This window comes from Oxyura jamaicensis, chromosome 25, assembly GCF_011077185.1.
Source record: "Oxyura jamaicensis isolate SHBP4307 breed ruddy duck chromosome 25, BPBGC_Ojam_1.0, whole genome shotgun sequence".
Classification (NCBI taxonomy): domain Eukaryota; kingdom Metazoa; phylum Chordata; class Aves; order Anseriformes; family Anatidae; genus Oxyura; species Oxyura jamaicensis.
The window spans coordinates 1,684,692-1,698,847 of record NC_048917.1 but is presented as its reverse complement, the minus strand read 5'-3'; the positions used below and the strand labels follow the sequence as shown (position 1 = coordinate 1,698,847).

The 14,156-nt window shown below is 51.8% G+C and overlaps 2 protein-coding genes across 2 annotated transcripts in view; one reads left to right on the top strand and one right to left on the bottom strand.

Annotated features, from left to right (window-relative positions):
* COPA (COPI coat complex subunit alpha) overlaps positions 1 to 391 on the bottom strand; it is a 20,391-nt gene extending 20,000 nt beyond the window's left edge. Inside the window, exon 1 of the mRNA XM_035346565.1 lies at positions 236 to 391. Within this exon, the coding sequence (XP_035202456.1) occupies positions 236 to 275 (40 nt within the window). The 5' untranslated portion in view covers positions 276 to 391. The remainder of the gene's footprint in view (positions 1 to 235) is intronic.
* Positions 392 to 401: 10 nt separating this feature from the next.
* Positions 402 to 13,691, top strand: NCSTN (nicastrin). Its single transcript, XM_035346566.1, has 17 exons — positions 402 to 563; positions 1,140 to 1,244; positions 2,682 to 2,805; positions 3,293 to 3,411; positions 4,463 to 4,608; positions 4,795 to 4,945; positions 5,409 to 5,518; positions 6,331 to 6,483; positions 7,873 to 7,977; positions 8,140 to 8,217; positions 8,362 to 8,531; positions 9,770 to 9,872; positions 10,134 to 10,229; positions 10,737 to 10,824; positions 10,958 to 11,109; positions 11,235 to 11,447; positions 12,985 to 13,691. The coding sequence occupies exons 1-17, from the start codon at positions 440 to 442 to the stop codon at positions 13,105 to 13,107; spliced, it is 2,160 nt and encodes a 719-aa protein (XP_035202457.1). The 5' UTR covers positions 402 to 439; the 3' UTR covers positions 13,108 to 13,691.
* The last annotated feature ends 465 nt before the right edge of the window (positions 13,692 to 14,156 follow it).

Here is a 14,156-nt window from a genome sequence, read left to right as displayed (position 1 = left end):
CCCCCCCGGGCACCCCTCAGGACCCCCCCGGGCACCCCTCAGGACCCCCCCGGGCCCCACTCAGGACCCCCCCGGGCCCCACTCAGGACCCCCCCGGGCCCCACTCAGGACCCCCCCGGGCCCCACTCAGGACCCCCCCGGGCCCCACTCAGGACCCCCGGAGCTCCCCCCACGACCCAGGCCCACGATTCCCAGACCCCCTCTGGTTCCCCCGAGGCCCCGGCCCGCCGCCAACCTTTCACCCGGGCCGATTTGGTCTCGAACTTGGTCAGCATCGCGCCCCCACCGCCGGCCGCCGCCTCCGCCCCGACCCCTCCACGTCGGCGTCCCGGAAGTGCCCCCGGCTTCCGCTTCCGCCTCCCCGACCAACGAGACGCGGTCCTCCCGGCGGCACAGAGCGGCTTCCGGCCGCGCCGCAGGAAGCGGAAGGGCCGGGAAGATGGCGGCGGCGGCGGCGGGGAGAGCTCGGGGCAGGCGGGGGATGGCGGCCGCTGCGGGGAGCCCTCGGCTCCCGGCCTGGTGCGGGCTGCTGCGGGGGCTGCTTCTCGCCGTGCTGGCGGCGGGTGAGGCTGCTGGGGAGATGGGCTGGGCCGGGCCGGCCCCCCCCCCCCAGATCTGGGGTCCCCCCTTCCCCAAAGGGCTCTGGGGTTCCCGCTGCCCCCCTCGGGATCTGGGGTCCCCCCCGCGTCTCCCCGTCCGGGATCTGGGGTCTCGTCCATCCTCCCGTTCCCTCCCCCGTGATCTGGGGTCCCATCCGCCTCCCTTGTTCCTCCCCTCCTGGGGATCTGGGGTGCCGTCCGTCCGTCCGTCCCCCCCCCCGGTCGTGTCCCCCTTCTCAGGATCTGAGGTGTCTTTGCCCGGGATCTGGGGTGTCCCCCCCCAGGTCATGTCACACCCCCCCACGCCCAGGATCTGGAGTTCCTCTCCCCCCCAGGATCTGGGTTCCCCACCCAGGATCTGGGGTTCACTCCTCCCCTCCCGGGAAATGAGGTCCCCCCCCCAGGAGATGGGGCCCTGGGAGCCCCCAGCTGTTCCGTCCAAGTTGTCAGGGGTTCATCTCCCCCTCCTTTACCTGGGGGGAGCACCTGGAGGTGTGGGGTTTGCCCCTCTCTGAGGCTGGGCTCTGTTTTCTTCCCCAGGCTCCTGCCAGGGGAACTCCGTGGAGAGGAAGATCTACATCCCCCTGAACAAGACGGCGCCGTGCGTTCGCCTCCTGAACGCTACCCACCAGATCGGCTGCCAGTGTGAGTACAGCCACGGAGCCCCGGAGCTGTTCCAGGGGGGGGACATGCCCTGAGAAACAGGGTACAGCACTGCTGGCCTGCCTCGTTCAGCACCATCCGCGTTCCTAGCACTGCCTGATGTCTTCTCCAGTCCCACCCCAGTAACGCTGACCTGTTTCTGGTAAATTCAGGGGTAGAGACCTTAGAAAGTCTGCGTTTCCTAACCCTCAAAAACCCGTGGCTAGGCAGAGAGCAACGTTTTCAGCACGTGCGGTCGGTTGTGTGCAGGACAAAGCCAGTTCACCCCGCAGGCTGCTCCTTGCCCAGCCAGCACCCTGGATAGGAGGCAAAGCCGTGAGCCCTGCCGAATTTACAGGCTCCTAGAGAAACAGGCAGGGGGTGAAGAACCAACGAAGTGGCATACGAAGGGCCCGGAGGGTTTGGTTTAGCTGCTTGTGCAACGCCCGTTACCTGGGTATGGTTTTCATGCTGTGAAGATGCAGGAGGTAGGGCTGCTGGGCTGCTGAGAACGAGGAGGAAGGTAAGGGAGCCCGATTCAAACGCCGCCCCTTGCTGAAAAAGAGCAACCGTTTCCCTTGCGGAAAGGGCAGCCTCCGAGTCAGGAATTTGTCAGTCTGCGATTGAATTTCGCTTCCTCGGCGAGCCACTCCCTGCAGCAGAGGTTGTCAGCTGCCACTGCAGGGCAGCACAGCTGCACGGGCTGCCCGGCTCTTCTGCCCTCTGATGTGAGCCTGGTGGTAGTGCAGACACCAGCGCGCAATCCCGCTGTCCCCGCCGTGGGCAGTGAGTGACGACGACTGCTTTTTCGAGCTGCGGGCGTTGTTTTTATCCGTAGAGACTTAGGAAAGGGCTTCGTTTCCTCGGGATGGGGAGAAATGACAGGCAGTCGGACCTGCCCGGCTGCTGGTCCCGTGTGCTGCCCTGATCTTTTGCCTCTGCCACCTCGTGCTCCTCGGGGCCTTGTGCTGAGCTGTCTTTGAGCTCTCCCTTTCGGAATTTGCAATCTTCGATGATGGTCAGCACGAAGCTGCTTCGGTGACTGTGGTCCTCAGCTCGGCTCCTGTCTCTGCATGATTTTCTGTCTCTGGGCCTTAGTTTTCTCCTGGGTCATGCCTAATTTCCTCCAGTCACAGGAGACTTGGAATGCTTAGATAGCTGAAGTGCCTTCACTGCTTTCGTGGGCTTAAACAAAAGACGCCTTCAAGGCCTGGGTGCTTATTTCTGTTCCTTCTTGAACTGTGCGGCTCACTTTTTTTTTCTTCTTCTAAAAACCGTTCCTTTTTCTGTCCTATTCCGGTGAAATGGTGCCACTTTACCACACTGCTTCCTCCCATCCTCTTCTGAAAGCTCTCTTAGCCATGCAGCCCTCCTGTTTTGGGGCCGTTGGGGCGTGAAGGAATCACGGTGAGACACCAAGGGCGCTTTCTCTTTCTGCAGCCTCCATCAGCGGGGACACGGGAGTGATCCACGTGGTTGAGAAGGAGGAGGACCTCAGCTGGGTTCTTGCTGATGGCCCGCACCCACCCTACATGATACTGCTGGACGGGAACCTTTTCAACAGGTCAGTCGTCAGCACTTCCCATCTGTGTGCCCAGAAGGCCAATTCTGGGACGAGCAATCTCATTTTTCAAGTGAGAGATGGCAAAATCATCCCTGGCTGCACTGCTCCGAAGCCCAGTGAGGGTGGATCGTGTATGTTGTTGCTGTGTTGTACTGCATGGAATTATCTCTTCGTAAATAGGCAGCTTGGTTGTTAGAAGAGCTCTGCGCCGTGTATTTTCTTACGCCGCGTTGCTGTAGCTGTGCCTGAGGTTTATCAAACAAGGTGGCTGACGTTTGTCGCGTCTCCTGGGCAGAGCAGGAAAGAAGTGGCTGAAATTTTCCGTTCGTTGCCGTTTTATTTGCTTCAGAGATGAGCAGAAAGGAACGCGTTGATTATTCTGATCATAAGCATAGCCACGTGCTCGTGTGGTGTGTCAGCAACGGCCTTTCTTGGATTGAAACCCTTCGTTAGCGAATTCACGATTGCGTTCCTGTCTCTGTTCCAGGAAGGTACTGATGCAGCTGAAGGGAACCTCCCGAGTGTCCGGCCTTGCCGTGTCCATTGCCAAGCCGAACCCTCCCCAGGGGTTCTCTCCTGGTTTGAAGTGCCCCAATGACGGGTTCGGTAAGGAAACCTCAAGTCTTTCTTTTTTCTTGCTGGGAGGAGGAGGAGTTCCTTGTAAGGTCAAAGCAAGAATTGTAAAGGCCACATGAAATTGTAGCTTCACTTCCGTGTCAAAATTGTGCCCGAGGTAAGATGCTCGATGATTCCTTTTGAAGTAACTGCTCTGATCTGAAATCTCATCGGTTCCGAGCAAGGGCTGGGACTGATGTGTGGGGGAGGACTGTTGGATAAGCTGGCTAAAACAGCGTTAAGTCACTCAAGTGTTAAGCCTGGCCAAGGTTTGCTGCAACATCTTTTACTTTCAGGCGTGACACTTGTACTTTCTCCGCGCCTGATCGTTAAAGCTTCCATTTCTGTAGATTGCCTGGAGCGTGGGTTAAGCTCTCTTCTTGGGCCGGTTACTTTTGTCATCCCCCTCTGCCTCCCTGAATTCCCCAGGAGGTTTCAGTTAGGTTTTCATTTCGCTGGTTTTTTCATGCAGCGAGTTTACTCTCTTTCAATCTGCGGGGAGAAACTACCTCCTGTAGTTAGCACAAAACTTCCTTCTCGGCCCTGAAGGATGCCGTGGAAACTCCCGAGATACGACTGCTGTGCCGGCGTTTGTTGTCCCTGTGCCTGTGTGTTTGCACGGTATCTCGGTGTTAAAACAATTGGCACATTACGGATGCCTTTGGGGTACTTCCAGCACATGATGAGCTCAGAAAATGCTGGTTTGTGTGTTCCTCCTTTTGAAGTCTAATGTTTCTCTGTGTGCCTCCTCCGCTCTCTCAGCATGTGATAAATGCTCGCTGAGTGCTCCTGCCAGCCTCCTGGCACGTGATGGCATTGAGCAGGCACGATTCTTACTCTCCCCGCGTCGCACAGTGCTCGGTCTCTGCCACTCTGCCGCACGCCGTGACCAGCTCCATCTCTCTAAGCTTTGTCAGCTGGTTCCCTAGCCCATCATGGTGCTCATTCGGTATTTGCTGCTATTTTCTCAGCAGGCCCTACCTTTCCTGCAGGCTGGTATTCTCTCGCAGGCTCAGATTTGCCCATTTCTCTCTGTTTCCAGGTGTCTATTCCAAAGATTACGGCCCTCAATATGCACACTGCAATACGACCGTGTGGAATCCTGTGGGGAGTGGGCTTTCATACGAGGATTTTGACTTCCCTATTTTTCTCCTTGAAGATGCCAATGAGACTCAAGTTATTAAGCAGGTACTTAACTTCCTCAACGAGTGGGAGAGGGGAACTGCCACCCCGCTCAGGAAAGGGGGCAGAAGTTGAGGTAACTCAGCGTAGATGTCAAAATCTACAGGAAAAATGTATGGTCCAGTTTTATAGGCAGCACAGCACGCTATCAGAGAAACGCTAAGCTTTGTGATGATTTTTATTTCTGTCCAGTGTTATCAAGACCATAATGTCCCTCGTGATGGATCTGGCCCTGAGTACCCTCTGTGTGCCATGCAGCTTTTTTCCCACATGCATGCTGTCACCAGCACTGTCACATGCATGAGACGCAACTCCATCCAAAACACGTTCAGCATTAACCCAGGTGAGCAGATTCGTCTCTCCTTGTCTAGATAAGTCTGGTGGTAAAAATCCTAGCGAAATACAGTTTTGCAAAAGAGAGAAAATTGCAAACTTTCCTCAAAGGGCTTGCTTCCCGGCTGAGCCTTTTCAAAAATAATTCAAGTGGTAAGGACCCTGGGGGTATGTTTGCCATCACTTTGGAAAATATGCAGAGATGCTGGCTGAGAAAGACACCTAATACCTGCTAGATCATCGAGAATGGCTCTGATTTTACTACTACATTAGGCTGTGTGTACCTGGATCAAAATCCTGGTCCTGGTGAACGTTTTGCCGGTGACTTTCCTGGAGCCAAGACTCTTCCCCCAGCTGGGCACAAGTTTGCCCTTGTGATAGGGCCACTGGTGAGCCTCAGCTGACCAGAAAGATCATTTCTCACTTACCTCTGCTGTAATCTCAACTCGAGCAATGCTGTTTCCGCTTCCTAGAGACCGTATGTGATCCGCTTCTCGATTACAATGTGTGGAGCACCTTGCAACCTATCAATTCCTCTGGAAAAGTCGATCGTGAGAAGGAAGTTATCATTGTCGCTACACGAGTAGGTATCTCCTTAATACTGCTTTGCAGAGAGGGTGGCTGGAAGGGTTCTGGGAAGATACGAGCTTTGGGTCTTAAGAGATTATGCTCCTCTTACTTATTTTCATTTCTTCCCGTGTTCCAGACCTTTTGGATTTGACTGGCTATTGGGGTTCTAGGAGCCTTTTAGTTGGTGGGTTTGCACATTGTTTCAATAAAAGGACATGTGGGTTTTGTTTCTGTGAGACATTTTTCAGCTTTTTTCTCGGTGATGGGAAGTCTTTATGGAACCAGACGAGTAGAAATAATTATGGTGTCTGACATGCTTTCCTAAAATACTTCACATGCTTGAAACATGATGAAGAGGGGGAGAGAGCATGGTTCGCTTGTCTTTATTGATGGGAGAGACTGAATCACATGGAGATTTTGGTGTGTGGCAAACAGTGAGTCAATGTCAGAGCTGAGAAAGAAGTTCACTTCCCTGTCTAGCAGTCTGTTTTCCAGTCATTTTCCACCCTCCAGAGATACAAGTTTAAAACTCCGTTTTGGTACCAGCACGGAGACACGCGCTGCATGTTGGTGCTGACAGTGAAACTGGAGCACAGCGGATAGCGTTAGTTTTCAGGTCAGGGCTGAGGGGTGTTGGCAGTGCTCTGAGCCCTCAGGACTACAAAAATTACTCATCTGGTATTTGAAGTTCCGTTAGGCTGGGTGCTTTGGTTCTTCCCTTATCAGCAGGGTGAGTGGGATAAGAGGGGTGACAGATCTGCTTTCCCGGTACAGTATTGGTCTGTCTGTTTGCAAAATTCTTATGCCTGCTGTTCATGCTTACAGATTGACAGCCACTCCTTCTTCTGGAACATTGCACCTGGGGCAGAGAGCGCCGTCTCCTCTTTTGTGACCCACTTGGCTGCTGCTGAAGCTCTTCATAAAGCATCAGATGTTCATTTGCTACAAAGAAATATAATGTTCACCTTCTTCCAAGGGGTAAGAGCAGCAGCATCACTCCACCATTTGGCTTGTTCCAAGACAGCAAATCAGCCCTTGGCTCCGTGCAAATGAACTTTTTCCTAGTCTTTATGCAGTCGTTTGTCTGCATCCCCACACCGTGGTTCTCTCTGCTCCCCCAGTGAGAACAGGATCTTAATTGCACTGGGATACCAACAGCAGATGGGGCTTCCAGTGGGGCAGCCCACGTTCTGCCCCACCGTTCATTCTGGTCGAATAACTCAAACTTTGCTTTCCCTCCTGTCTCTTCCCAATGTTCCTCTCTGTCTGTCTGCTCTCTGCCTCCCCCCCCCCATTCAGGATGAATTGCAATGGCTAGGCTTTAAATCCTGAAATGAAGCCCAGAAAAAGCTAGATTAAAAATATATGTGTTGACAGCAGCGAAATGTAGTTCATTTCTGAGAGCCCAGCGCTGGAGCTGGCAGCTGTGGAAAAGCAGAACAAGCTTGTGGAGGAGGGACTGATGGCCAACAGCTGATGTTCCCCTGAAGGCATCTACATTGATGGCTTCTTTTGTGCAGCTTTGTGAAACTGGCTCCCCCAGCCCCATGCTGTGGCCACGTGATTCCCTTCATTCACCCTCCCCAGCACACACATCCCTAGTCAGAATTTCCCTGGGGAGGCGAGCGTGCAGCACGATGGAATGGACGTTCTCTGTCGTGCTCCCAGGATGGAGGAGGAGTGATAAGACTTGGCTGTAAATTAGTCAGGAGGAAAGTCTGGTAGCTGGCTGACTTCGCTGTCCTTTTCTGTCATGGAAATTCTCTTCTTCAGGGCATCTATTCATGCCCAAGCAAAGCTCAGCCTCTTGCAGTTCTCTTGTCACACGTTTCTGTCATCTTGCCTTAAATCCCACTTTTTCCAGAGGAACCGATACCCCTCCTTTCGGGAGAGGTTCGTGTGTTTCACTCCTGGAGCGGAGGATTGCCCTCTTCCCTGACCTCCTATGCTGCTCTCCCAAAAACAAAGAGGAAGGTGTGTGCCAGAGCGGAGGGTGGAGTAACGTCCCTCTGCTGTTACTTGCAGTGCCTTGCGAGTTGGAGGTACTCGCATAAGCTGACTTTGTCTCTGTGCCTTTCTCGCTTGTGGAATCCAACAGCTGTTCCCTGAGTTTTTGCTGTTTGCCTTCACTTTTGTCCTTTGCCACATCCCTGCCTGCAATACCTTTGTCCTTGGGTCCAGGCACAATGTAATTGTTCCTTTGGTGCGTGCAAGGCTACGCAGACCTTCAGAAATACTTGGTGCAGTATCCGGCCCTTGAATTCTTGTTTGTTTTCCACCTCAGCTTCTCAAATAGTGCTGCTGGTTGTGCCAGGCAGCTATCCGCGTGCGGTTCATGTGTGATTTATTTATTTTTTTCTGTTGCAGGAGACTTTTGATTATATTGGCAGTTCACGAATGGTGTATGATATGGAAAAAGACAAGTTTCCTCTCCGTTTGGACAACATTCATTCATTTGTGGAGTTGAATCAGGTGAGAGAGAAGTTAGGGGACCTTTTAATTCCTTATTTTTCTGTGATAATTTAGCTGTAGTTTTCCTAGCCAGCCTTCTGCTACTTCTGTTGTCTTTTTTCCTCATCTGGGCTTCCCTGCTCCAGAAGATTCAGTGTTTGGTTTTTTATTCTTCCCTTGCAGGTGGCTCTAAGGAATGGCTCTCTTTTATGGATGCATACGGACCCCGTCTCTTGGATGAATGAATCTGTTCAAACACAGGTGATTGAAAGCAGTCTGTAGTTGCTCGCCTGCCCAAAATGCTGTGGGATCTTTGGCATGCTACAAATGATCGGGATGTTAAACTTCCCAGAGAAGTTGCACATCCAAAAGAAGAGCGGAACAGTGCTGTTTTCTCGTTTTCAGGTGAAAAACCTGCTCGATATTCTGAGAAACAGCAGCGTGGGAGCAAATGTAACTTTGCAGGAAGTTGAATCTTCGCAGCCTCTTCCCCCGTCTTCCTTCCAGCGCTTCCTTCGGGCCCGGCACATCCCCGGAGTGGTCCTAACTGACCACCAGGCTGCCTTCCAGAACAGGTACTCCTCCGAGGTGGACAGCACAGGCTGGCCCTTGGCCAAAGGCAGCAGAGCCAGCAGAGGGCAGCCCGAGCTCCTGCAACACCTCTGCCAGGAGCATGCTGCCGAACATACATGTAGAGCGGCAGTCCGGGGGGAGCGGAGGAGCAAACGTGTGCCATGTAATTGAACAAGCGCAACATAATTATTCTGACAACCGAAAGAAATCCAGTTTTGTACAGAAAATGTTCCCCACAGCTGGCTGGGAGCCAGAGGTGAGCAAATGGCAACTGAGCGTGCCTAAGCCTCATCTGTTCTTCCAGAAGCTAGCTGCCTTTTTTTTTTTTTTTTTTTAATATAGCTTTCTATTTGTGATGGCAGAAAGCCCCAGGCATTGGAAAAGGGCACTTTGATTCACCCCACATGACCCTAATACAGCGTGTTCCTTGGGGATCCTCTTCCTCTTCAACTTTGGAAATGGAGATGTGGGGCAGAGGACAGACATCCCCTTTTCACTTTCTCTTCTTGCCTCCCCCCTTCATCCAAACTCTTTGAATTGTCTCCTTGCCTTCATCTTCTACCTTTCCTTGCTGTTACCGAGAATCTGTGGCATAATAAAGGGGAAGTAGCTTCCCTTTTTTCCCTTTCAGCTCTGTCTGCATTGCCTTTAAGGTGCAGGAAAAGCTGAGGTGAAGGAAAGCACGCCTCCTGGGTGCGTGACCATCTTCAGACTGGGGGGATCACTCCCACATTGTCTGGGAATATCAGACGCACGGCCCATGCAGTGGGCTTTCAGCCCAATTCCCAGAGCAGCTGTGTGTGCTACAGACACTTGGGTGTAAATCTCGTAGGGTTCACTTGGAATTCTTCACTGCCTTCAAGATAAGGCATTAATAAAATCCACTAGCATGATGTGCGCTAAAAGCTCTCTTCCCGTGAGACCTTCTGCACGGGTTGTCCTTGCCTCAGTTTCCCTACCCATTTAATAGATTGGGCAGTTGCCCACTGGAAAGCTAATCACAGCTTGTAAATTGCTTGGAGATCCTCAGATGGGAGAAGCTGTGGAAGGGCCAAGTTAATTATAAAGCCTCATTAAATGGTTTAAGGAGCGTGTGGCAGGGCAGTGCTTTGGCAGGGCTGTATCTCTGCTCCCAGGAGACTGCTCCCACTGTTTGCTTTAGGCACACTCTGAATTGAATTCCATGCCCCGTGGTTTCTTTCTGCCCCTCCCCAACCTCTGTTTGCCTTCTTCTTTTCAGATACTACCAGAGCATGTACGACACTCCAGAGAACATCCGGATGCAATACCCTGAGGGGCTTAGCCCCGAGGAGACCTTGGAGTATGTCACAGACACAGCCAAGGTTCCTACTCTGCATTTTCATCTGGGATGGGTGGGGCTGTGGGTAGGGACAGATCGCAAGTGGGATCACGGGGAGAGGGGGAAAGCAGTTTTCAAAGAAGGCAGGAAGAAATGAGAGTACTTCGTACAGTTACAACGGCAAAAGGCACTCAGATGCTAGCACGATGTAAGCACTTCGATGGATATGTAGGTTCTGGCTTGCTCTTCCTTGTTTTGCTGTGTCTGCCTATCTTGATTAACACCGAGCGCTCTTCCTTTGCAGTCCCTGGCAGAAGTAGCCACAGTGGTCGCCCGTGCTCTCTACCGGCTTGCAGGGGGAGCCAACAACACCTCTGCTATTCAGGCAGATCCAAAAACGGTACGAGCAGATGGAATTGAGTCCCTGGCATCTATGATGAGCCCTCACGTACTTCCCTTCTGTCTCTGTTTATATGTGTTTACACAGCATGCTGCCCTGTCTGTCTCCATGAGGGCTTTGCCTCTCTTCCCTTCTCCCTTTCCCCACCATGGCTGAATGAAAAACTTTTCACTCTTCTCTAGTTCCTTGCCTCTCGGTCTCAAGGCAGATACTAAGCTCCATGAGCCTTCTGCAAACAGAGCTCCTTTATCCTTGTTCCACAAAGCAGAAGAGGAAACAGGTGAAATGGCAATCAGTGCCACAGGGATCGGCTAAGGAGTCAACAGATCTGGAATCAAACCCAGCTTTCACGGCTCAGCCCTGTATTATATGAAGTTGTGACTCCTTTCCTGTGCTCTTGGTCCCTGAAGTGGAAAACATCCATCAGCCAAATAATCTTGAGAGGTGTAGCTATTAAGATGCTTTGCTCTCTCCTCTTTGTGTAAACCAATTTCCATCTCTTTCCAGGTTACTCGAATGCTGTACGGGTTTCTGATTAAAATGAACAATTCCTGGTTTCAGTCCATCGTTAAGCCTGACCTAAAAGGGATTCTTGGTAAGAGCAACACAGGGAAGAACATGGGGATGGGTTTGACCCCACGTGTTACCTGGCAGCTTTCTAAGCTCCCCGGTAACGCTGCCTGCTCCTGGCAATCTCCCCACCAACCCCATTTCTCTGACTGTTGCAGGTGACGTTCCCCAGCACTACGTCGCTGTTTCCAGCCCTGTGAACACCACCTATCTTGTGCAGTATGTTCTGGCCAACCTCACGGGCACTGTTGTTAACCTCACCAAGGAAGAGTGTTTGAACCCTGATAAAACACCAAACACTGAGAAAGAAGTAAGCGAGAACCCTCGGGAAAACCCTCCCTCTTTCCAAAGAGAGAGGCAGGATTCCAGAACAAGGGCACGGTCTGGTTATCTGCTAGTGCCCTGCTGGGTCTTACTGCCCTGTTTTCATTGCAGCTGTACGATTATGCCTGGGTGCAGGGTTCTCTGGACCCTAACTCGACAACACGAGTCCCCTACTGTGTTCGGTCAACTGTTCGCCTAAGCAAAGCGCTCTCTCCTGCCTTCGAGCTGAGGCAGTGGGGATCTACGGAATATTCCACGTGGACAGAGAGTCGGTGGAAGGAGATCCGCGCCCGGATATTTCTGGTAGCCAGCAAGGAGCTAGAGGTGAGTTTGTGCTTGTGTGGAAAAAAGAAAGAGGAAAAAAAAAATGTGACTAGGCCAAATCCACAGGTCTTTGAATAACATCTGGCAGCTGGAGAAACAGTTCAGAGTTTGTTAGATCGTGGGCTGTTATCGTAGGTGAGCTTCCCCAGTTAAGGAGCCAGGCTCTGGGCCTTGCAAATGGGATAACCCAGAGCATATCGCTGGTGATAACCCTGCCACCTCCAGCCATTTGGGAGGTAATAACCTAGATGCTGAGGCTGAGATTAATCAAGAATCCCATGAGCAGGCTGAGGTCTGTGAATAAAAGATGCAAGTGACAGGAGTCTCTACCCTCTCCCCATGTACAGGAGACCAAAACAGTGAATCAGGCTTTTGGGGTGGCTTGCCTGCTGCGCAGCCCAGGTCTGCCAGAACAGAAACAACCTTTGTAAAAGCCTTCACAAGTGAGAGCTGTTGTTGGGTCAGTGTCTCAGATTCAAAGCAGCCTTTATCTGGGTGTGATGCAGCTGAAGTGCCAGCAAAATACGTGTTAAGTGTGCGGCCCCTTTGGGCCTGGCCGCCCTCTGGTTAGCTGTTAGTGATGCTGGGTGCCCTGCCAGGACAGCTCCGGAGCACATGGCCCTGTTGTCATCATTTCCAGCGGTAAGCCACCCAAAGGCCATGCAAGCCCAGACACTTGTTGCATCTTTCTGATGGTTATTTGCACGATGAGTAACTTATTTGTGTGGCACTGGACCTTTTTAGCTCTTGTCAGGCAAGCACAATGCCCTGCCCGTGTCTCTTGCCCCGTGTCATAACCTGGTGGGTAGTGGTGCCCTTGAGATGCACGTCTTGGGCCCAGCCATCCCTGAGGTGCTGGTGGAAAACGTGTCGTGGGAGCCGTAGCAGCACAGGAGAGCCTGGCCAGTGGATGGAGGCTGTTTTATGATAACCAGGGGAAATTGGGAACGATAGTCCTACGTGCAAGAAGGGTTGACAGCAAGGAACTCCATGAGACCTCAGACTGGTCAGGCAGTTAAGCTTCAGGAAACATCAGGAGCAGGAGGTAATCTCAGTTATGCAAAGGTTATTGACAGATGTTGATTCTGCCAGCAGCTGTGCTCGTTGAAGGCATTTACAGCTCCTTACTGGGGGATACGACAGTTCATTCAGGAGTAGCCAAAGCTTCCCATTAAATGCATGCAATAATTCTTTGCAAACTACGTGGACTACTCCGGTGCCTTTGACACATGATGTACTCTCCTTTATCAGTCATCCAGCTTTCTTGCCTTTTCTCTTAAACATCTGTGTGCACTGTTGATAACTGCAGAGAAAGCTGATCTGATCCTGCTTGGCAGTCACTGTTCCTTTTGTCTAAGACTGTAAGGTCCCCAGGGTTTGTTTTTATTTCAATAAATAAAGTAGTAAACAAATAAAATAATGCCTCAGGAGCGAGAGCTGGTCTCCGTGACAGAGACCCCACTGGGTACAAATTCTGTGAGACGCTGCGGGCCTGCCTTTGTTACGACAATGCTAAGTATTTCTCATCCCTTCCTAGATAATCACTTTGGTTGTGGGCATTGCCATTCTGGTCTTCTCCCTCCTCGCCACGCATTTTATCAACGCCAAAGCGGATGTACTTTTTAGCATCCCTCGGGACCCTGGGGCTGTGGCTTACTGAAGATGCTCTCAGGGTTTGAGAAGTCTTAGTCCTTGGATTACAATTGTCAAAGACGAAACTACACTGGAATGCCCCTCTCTCTGGATAGGGACACAAATGGTTCGCTCCAGAGCTTCCACGCCCGGGTTCTGGGGACAGAGCCCCAACGCCTAAGAGACTTTCCCAGAAAACTGTGCCGACCAAGCCCAAAAGAAATCATGACTGAGACGTTCCCAAAGCCTTTTGGTTTTAATTTGTCCTTACATCTAAGCAACTTGAGATGATTGGTCCTGAATGCCACCAAGACGACAACGTGATGGATGTGTTCCCTAAAGGAGGGCAAGGGTGGAAGGGGTAAAGGTGTTTTCTCTGGGATGTGCGTGGACCAGCAGATGTCCGTGGTGTCCGATAGCGCGGGTTGCCTGTTCGTGTCCACCAGTTGCTGTGAATCTGTGTATATACTACAACGCAGGGAGGGCAAGGTGTGTTTAACAGGTGATTAGATGTAAAATGTCCTTTTTTTTTAATGGTGCAATATTTTCTGGGTTTTGTATATATATAAATAGCTCCGTTTAATTAAAAAAAAATCTCCGCTTACAAATTAACCCATTGCCTGCGTTGTCTTCAGTTGCTGCCACAAGGACCAAAACTGCTGGGTGTTGCAGTGTGTTTTGATCTTGGGAGGAACAGCGTTTGTCTGATTGGGTTTTTGACTCTCAAAATTCTTTCTGCAACTGGATGAACGAAAGCCTTGGTGCCCTCTGGCAGGACAGGGAGTCAGCTCACCGCTGCTCGGACCGTGAGCTCTCCAAGGCAGGGGTGGCTGGACGCTCCATACAGTGCCTTGATCTTTTGGTCTCGAGGTGTTGGTGCAATAAATACCTTTTCTACATTGCGTGCTCACGCACTTCGTTCCCTTTGGCATTGCTTAGCCCGCAGCAAGACTGGATCTGAGGGCCAGCAGTCACGACTGACCAGGCTCTCAGATATTCCCGGCTGTTCCTTTTCTATGAAACTTCACCTGTTCTTCTGCGGTCTCGATTCAGAGATGCGATAGTGCCGTTGTCCAA

Bases quoted from the DNA above. Each gene is read 5' to 3' on its own strand.
- NCSTN (XM_035346566.1), top strand. From the start codon at position 440: ATGGCGGCGGCGGCGGCGGGGAGAGCTCGGGGCAGGCGGGGGATGGCG. The intron at 8,532-9,769 runs GTACTCCTCCGA...TCTTCTTTTCAG, and splicing joins CAGGCTGCCTTCCAGAACAG to ATACTACCAGAGCATGTACG. The intron at 10,825-10,957 runs GTAAGAGCAACA...TGACTGTTGCAG, and splicing joins TGACCTAAAAGGGATTCTTG to GTGACGTTCCCCAGCACTAC.